General features: G+C 53.0%; 1 protein-coding gene across 1 annotated transcript; it reads right to left on the minus strand.

The window, feature by feature from the left end:
- Positions 1–398: 398 nt before the first annotated feature.
- On the minus strand, positions 399–1,807 carry N657DRAFT_633714 (uncharacterized protein; the record flags this gene model as incomplete). Its single annotated transcript, XM_062791230.1, has 4 exons — positions 399–1,046; positions 1,093–1,269; positions 1,326–1,453; positions 1,507–1,807. The coding sequence occupies 4 exons, from the start codon at positions 1,805–1,807 to the stop codon at positions 399–401; spliced, it is 1,254 nt and encodes a 417-aa protein (XP_062648458.1).
- Between the last annotated feature and the right edge of the window lie 5,935 nt (positions 1,808–7,742).

The raw sequence follows: 7,742 nt of genomic DNA on the forward strand, positions 1-7,742 counted from the left end.
GTGGCCTCCCGGTCGGTCAGCCAGTTCTTCGTCCATAGGACGAGCCACCTCGGGAAGCGCATTTCTCGAAGGGTAGCTAGTAGTCGGACGTGGTTGACCGTGTCAAAGGCGCCTGAGATGTCCAGCTGGAGGAGCGACGCTGTGGCTTTCTGTCTCCAGGCTTCTTGTGCCTGAGCTACTACCAGTCGGATTGCCAGCTCTGTCGACCGGTGCGCCCTGTTGCCCATCTGCTCATCTGGGAGTAAGCCGTTGATTTCCGCGGCTTGAGTGACCTTCCTGGCCACTACCGATTCTATTACCTTCCCCAAAGTCGGTAGTAGAGCAATGGGCCTGTAGAGCAGATATAGTGTCCCATTGAATATTGATCATTTTAACCGCTTCCGGCTTCAATGGGGTCCTTAGATTATCAATCCGGCTGACCTAAACTTCTCAAAGCTCTCTAACCAACCCTGGATCGGGTCCTTGTCTCCTTCGAATCCAGTCTCCCTCAATTTCTTCAGAGACAGTTGCCGGTCAAATGTCAACCAATAACCAACGCTGTCCAGTTGCCGGCTACCAACCCCAACGCCTCCACTGGCAGCATTCACAGCTCCGTGCTTGGCAAAGGTGTCCCTATGCTTGGCCACATACTCTCCCGGTGTCGAAGACAAGTTAGTCTGAGGGAGCTCGCTAACATTCAAAGCACGATCCTGATCTTGCATGTTCTCGGCGGGTCCTAGACCCACGAGGCCGAACCATTTGGCCAACTGGGGCCAGATCTCGCCAAGCGTGCATGGCGCCTCGTTGTCTGCAATGTTGAACAATCGTCCGCCGCCGCACGTCTCGGGGTGTAGTGAGGCGTATATCATGAACCGCGCGATGGTCTTGCTCGATACTGGGGTGAACAGTGCGTTGGCACTGGCAGGGTTGCCAGGGAAGGGGACTTCGACGGTCGTTGCTTTGGACGCTTGATTTGGTCCGACGCCGTGGTTCACGGCGTACAGGGACAGGTATTGGGCCCAGTGGAGGGCTAAGCTGAACTGGGAGCCATTGGGGGTGAATCCAATCTTGATTGGCGTTAGCTACGCTGGAGTTCATGAATGAAAGACTCACAATGGCATCTGGACAAACTTCGCACCATGTCCATTTCTTCCCTTTTGACGCTGCGTTGAGAAGTTCGCGGTACGCTGGGTAGACAACAGTTTTGGCGTAGCTGGGCGGGAGGTTGTTTACCATGTCCTCGGTTAAGGGAGGCGTGAACGTCCCTCCGGGCATGTAAATGCCATATCCCTGGTTGATCAGCATACGACAATTGGTTTCAGTTTACGACTTTTCGTGGCACTCACCCGTGTTCCTCCAGGAAAAGTCACAAACCGCAGATTGGGACAGAGCAGGTTGTGGGCGTCGATGACATTTTGAAACATGCGCAAGTTGGTTGCGACCTCTTCGATGTCGTCTTCAACTGCGGTGAAGACTTTTGATGGTGAGTCTCTGCCGAACTATACTGCAATGGAGAAACGGACATACCCAGGTAGTAAATATGCGTGACGCTTTCGATGTCTTTCACTTCCCGCTTCAAGCACTCGGCCAGAGCCGCCGCATCGCCGTGACGGAGGTCAACGCCTGAGACAAGCTGCAGGTCTGGTCGGTGGGAGTCCGCGGGGGGCCAATGAGACTCGGAAAGGTTGAGTGGCCGGTTTGTAGCCGCAGTGACCTTGGAGAAGGAGCCGGCATGAGGGTAGGGACTCAGAAGCTGATCAACCAGGGCCCAGCCAATCAGGCCGGATGCGCCAAAGACAATGGCGTGGTTGTTGGACTCTCCACCCATTTTGAGTGTTAAACGCAGAAAGTTATGAGGTTTAGGGGTTCGTGTATGGAAACTGGAAAGCTTGATGTTGCTTTCTTTAAAAGTGGTCCGTTGAGGTCGATTGGATTGAGTTTCCTGTCATGCCGCTCTATCATTCATCAATCTTGACGAGATAACCCTCACATGAATCATTCTGAATCATTTTGCAGTCCCCACAACCGGGTTCGTCTGAAACCAGAATTCTTTAAGATTGGTTGCGTCTTCCTGCCGTCACTTGAGAACAGCCGGCCCACTCTCCGCCAAACCCAATATCCTGTTGGAAAGCCAACAGCCACGAAATTTCCGCACCGTAGTAATTGGGCACTAAAAGATGGGCAATCACTCATTGATGATGACCCTGATGTCTTCGTTGTTCCAAACAGTTGCAGGCCTCTTCTTGATCCTGAGAATCCTGGTACCAAGCCATTAGTCACACCTGAACGGCCCTCCCTGATCAACCGCCAATCCAACATGTCCCACCTGGTTAGGGTGGGTGGGGCAAGCGGGTCGAATCAAGCGCGTACTGCAGCCGGCAAAGCTTGCTAGTTTAGTATCGCTAAAGCACTTACTACGCATTGTGTCTTCAACTTGGTCCAGTTGAGAGTGAGCATAATTCGGTGCTATGATGGAATCACGATTGTCACTTGTAGGTTTGCATTGAAATCTTGTTCGCAAAAACCAGAAGGGCCGCTGTCCGTCTGGTGGAAATACCACGCGACTATAAAGCCACGGCAAGGAAGCGGCAAGTGCCGTAATCTGTGTAACGTGCGAGATGAGGACTAAAGTGGACGAATCGGATGTACGGATCTGGAGTATCAAGGCCCTTTGGGCTTAGCGCCTTGGGGCGAAATCAAATCCATTCATCCGGGGCGCCTGCGCTCAGTCGGTGGTTCTTGTATGTACAGAGATCCAAACCTAACCCCCCCAACCTCCCATAGAAAAAAAAAATCAGTCATCTTCTAGCGATACATCTCCTGGCCAGGCAAATTCGGGCTATCATTGTCAAGGACAGAGGAAGCGGGTAGGCGCGCCTTGACGTATAGGCTGCTGGCGAGGATGCCTTGGTTCTACCTACAGTGGCTAAGCCACGGCCCACGGCCCTTGTGAATTTCTTGGCGTAAGGGTCAGCACGTGCCGCATCCCGCTCACCCCTCAATTAACGCTCAAAATGCAACGCCAGCTAAAGAGAGATGCAGAAAGTCTGCTAAACGACGAGGACATCAAGAACTATACAGTGTTGGCGGTCTCAGAACCATACGCGAGGATGGTGGATGAAGCGGTGGTGACTGTCCCAATGGGACATCACAACTGGACCAAGTTGATACCAACGACAAAGTGGAACACAACTTGGCCAATCCGGAGCATATTATAATGTGGGTACGAAGCGACATGGAGGTCGAGCAGATCCCAGTGCCGTCAGCAGACCTCACTGCAGCACAGATTCGACACACAGACCGGACAGTGCTAATAGTGTCAATCTACGTTGAGGGTGGCAACGACGTAGCTCTGGACGCCGCAATGGGAGAGCTTGATGGGTTAATCAGAAGGTTCCGAGACGGAACGGGAACTAGAACAGACGTCGTTCTGGCGGGTGACTTCAACCGCCACGACCAGCTCTGGGGAGGAGACGATGTCTCACCACTGAGACAAGGCGAAGGAGACCGCATCGTCAACCTCATGGACGAACACTCCCTCTGCAGCCTCCTCCCAAGAGGCACGAAGACATGGCAGTCAGGGGACGTAGAAAGCACGATCGACCTGGTACTGGCTTCTGCAGAACTCGCAGACCAGCTACTTAGGTGCTGGATTCATTCCTGTGACCACGGATCTGATCATAGAGCGATCGAGACGACATTCGACATCGCAATAGAAGACCGCTCAACGGAGACGGGGTTTCTCTTCAAGAATGCACCGTAGACAGAGATTAGGAGTAGGGTGGCGTCGAACCTAGAGAACGTCCCCTGGGATGGTAGCGTCCAACAGCAGACGGATGGGCTTATGACAGCGGTAACCGAGGCGGTCTACAGCCTGACACCCAAAGCCAAACCGTCACCATACGCCAAGCGGTGGTGGACAACAGACCTAACTCGGCTCCGCCGAACCCACACTTTCTGGAGAAACCAGGCGAGATCACGACGCAGGATGGGGCAAACATCGTTGGAGCTTGAGCAACGAGCCAGGACGGCAGCCAAGGAGTACCACGATGCTATCCGCAGACAGAAAAGCTCACACTGGAACGACTTCCTTGCCGACGGTGCGAACATCTGGCAAGCAGCAAAATACCTGCAAACCGGCAGTGGCACAATGGGCGACAAAATACCCCAGCTTGTCCGAGCTGATGGTTCTATCACAGAGGGCAAGGCAGAGCAAGCTCAAGCGTTACTAGCCACCTTCTTCCCACCGCTGCCAGCCAGAATCAAAGACGAGGGACAACGTCCTCAGCGGGCACGAGTGGACATGCCGGATCTAACAATGGAAGAGGTGGAACAGAAGATCATGTCCGCCAAACCATGTCCGCCAAACCATGTCCGCCAAACCATGTAAGGCACCTGGCGAGGACGGCCTACCGGCAATGGTATGGAGACAACTCTGGCCAGTTGTCAAAGACAGGGTACTCCTCCTATTCCAGACCTCACTTCGAGATGGCGATATCCCCAGTCAATGGAGGAACGCCAAGATCATCCCACTGAAGAAGCCTGGGAAGAGCGACTATTGTGATGGGCTGAGCCCATGATGGCCTCGGCAACCCTCGGCCGTGGTATCTTGATAACGTCATCCTGAAGCAGGCAGTGTCTGTGTGTTCCGGAGCATATAAGAGCTGCCCTCTCTTCCTGTCATCTAGTTCTCTCTTTTCTTCTTCTCTCTCCATTCGAGGAAAACTCGTAGAGTCGTCACCAGCTAGTTGCAATATACTCCTGGGACCGTTACAACTATACACTGGCCAAAGCCTGGAGACCCTATCTCGCTACTCTCCACGCTTGGCAAGACACTGGAGGCAGTCATTGCGGAACGCCTGTCCTATGCGGCAGAGACATTTGGCTTGCTACCTGCGAACCACTTTGGAGCTAGGAAGAGACGGTCCACTGAGCAGGCTCTCCTCCTGCTCCAAGAACAAATCTACAAAGCATGGAGAGCCAGAAAAGTGCTTAGCCTGATCAGCTTCGATGTAAAGGGTGCATACAATGGGGTCTTCAAGGATAGGCTGCTCCAGAGGCTCAGGGCAAGAGGTATACCAGAGGCTCTGGTTAGGTGGATTGATGCCTTTTGCTCTCGGCGCACAGCAACCATCGTGGTGAACGGGTTTACGTCTGAACGGCAAGAGTTGCCCCAAGCGTGTTTGTCACAAGGATCACCGCTGTCCCCGATATTGTTACTCTTCTTCAATGCAGACCTGGTACAGCACAAAATCAACGCGAACGGAGGCTCAATTGCTTTTGTTGACGACTATACGGCCTGGGTTGTAGGCCCAACAGCAGAGGCGAACCGCTCAAGCATCTAAGCCATCATAGACAGGGCCCTGGATTGGGAAAGACGGAGCGGCTCCCAGTTCGAGAGCGAAAAGACGGCCATCGTACACTTGACAAGGAACAAGGAGCGATCCTCCGAAACGCCGTTCATAGTCAGAGGGGACACGATCAAACCAAAGAAGAGCGCAAAGATCCTGGGGGTAACAATGGACTGCGAACTCCGCTACAAGAAGCATATTGCCAAGACGGCAACCAAGAGTCTTACAGCCGTTTTGGCCCTGAGGAGGCTGAAGATGCTTTCCCCGCGAACAGCAAGACAACTGCTTGTAGCGACAGTGGCTCCCGTCATGGACTATACGGCCAGCGTCTGGATGCATGCGTATGGGGACAAGGCGCTAAGCTAGCTGAACAGGGCACAGAAAATTGGTGCCCTAGCAACCACAGGAGCCTTTCGGACTATGGCGACAGCAAAGCCGAAGCGAGCATTCTCCCTTTACCAGAACGACATACCCACGCGGCAGCCAGGTTATAGATCAACATCCACACTCTGCCTTGGGACTCAAACTCTCGCGCTCTGGAAGATCCGGACAACAGCGCGATTCGTCTTCCCGCTTCAAAAGATCGCCCGTATCGCGGAAGGTTTAAAAGTGTCACGGGATTCCCCGTTCCTGTTGTCATGGTTATGTCATATGCTTGCGGTTATGCATACGTCATGGGGTCTGATCATACGTCTAGGGTCATGCTAACGCATAGGCCTCTGCTCCAGTACTTAAGGTCTGGTTGCACGCCCATTCCTGTCATTTAGCTCTTGCTCTCGTTGTAGCAATATCGATCTTGTATGTGCGAGCTGACCAGACCTTGGGTGGTGCCCGTCACAAAAAGTCGATCAAATGGAAATAATTCAAGAATACGCCGTCGCTCCCTGGGCACCTCGCCTACAGCCGACGATCGAAGCTGACCGAGAGAAGGCGACCGAGATGGCCAACGGAGCCATAGGTATCGTGATTGCAACAAGCTTATCCGTGAAGAAAGGCATTGTCGGTGTTAGTGGCATCGCACCAGACACTCTCTTCAACAGGACCAGCGAGACCGTGATAAGATTTGCTGTAACCCTTAGCACGAGGGAGAAGCAGAATCTATACACAGCAGAACTAGCAGCCATTGCAATGGCCTTGGAGAAGATTCCGGCCAACGCCTGCCATAGGCATATCACCATCGTCACCAGGAATCAGTCAGCGCTAGCAGCAATTAGGCAACCGCGACAACAGTCCGGCCAAGTCACTATACGACAAATCTACGAGTTGGCTAGACTGCACCAAGAAAGAGGGAATTCGGTTGACTTCCTGTGGATCCCAGCGGAAGCCAACTTTGCGTTGGGCTTAGAGGCCAAGGCGGCAGCATAAAGGACAACAAGATAAGGACAGATACCCAACCTCTGAAGGCCCTAAGCAAGTCCACCGCAATCAGGCTGGAATTGGCCAAACAACGACAGGGGAGAGTTCCCCGAAGGCGTAGGTAGATTCTCAAAGGCTCTGGACGTGGCACTACCTGGCAAGCACACTCGCGATCTCTACGACAAGTTAATACGAAGAGAGGCCTATATCTTGGCATAACTCAGAACCGGAATGGCGAGGCGAACGGCTTTCTGAGCAGAATCGGAGCGGTCGAGTTAGACCTTTGTCCCTACGGCCAAGCGAGGGAAACAGTGGAACATTTTCTATTACGTTGCGTGAGATGGGCCGCTCTAAGGGAAGACATGTTGCAATGCACAGTGGCAAGGCGAGCCAGCCTCTCATTCTATCTAGGAGGGAAAGCACCATCGGATCCAAGGATGTGGTCGCCAGACATGAAAGCAGTCCGGGCAACGATCAAGTACGCAATGGCGACAGGGAGATTGGATCTTGACGAGGGAGGACGGAGATTGAATCATTCACACTAGGGGAACTCCACTAACACCACACAGCCTCAGCCAGCGATCCCGCTTTAGCTGCTGAAGATAGGACGCTGAACACTTGGAGAACGCAGCCTCCAAGTCGATCTGCTAAACTAAGTCAAGAGGCAATAGGTGGCGTGAGAAAAGGGGAGAGAGTAGAGCGCTTGTACGAGTTGATGATTGAACGTCAACGAATTGGATGTACAGTACTTAGCGTGCCAAGGCCCTTTAGGCTTCGTGCCTCCGGGCGAAATAAATTCCATCCATCCATCCATGCAACGCCAGCTTCACTGCACGATCATTGAGGCAGCGGTGATCAAGTCCGTCTTTTGCAGGACATACCCGCGGAGGCTATGGCCGGCGATTCATCTGGCAAGAGGTGGTGGAAAGTCAAAAGGTCACAGAGTTGGTGGGAAAACGTCTGTAACGGTCTCAGGTAGTATATTGCAACTAGCTGATGACGACTCTACGAGTACACTGAACTTGGAGAAGAAAAGGAGAGACGACAGACTCTGGT

The sequence above is a fragment of the Parathielavia appendiculata genome (genome assembly GCF_033297405.1).
Source record: "Parathielavia appendiculata strain CBS 731.68 unplaced genomic scaffold N657scaffold_5, whole genome shotgun sequence".
NCBI lineage: Eukaryota > Fungi > Ascomycota > Sordariomycetes > Sordariales > Chaetomiaceae > Parathielavia > Parathielavia appendiculata.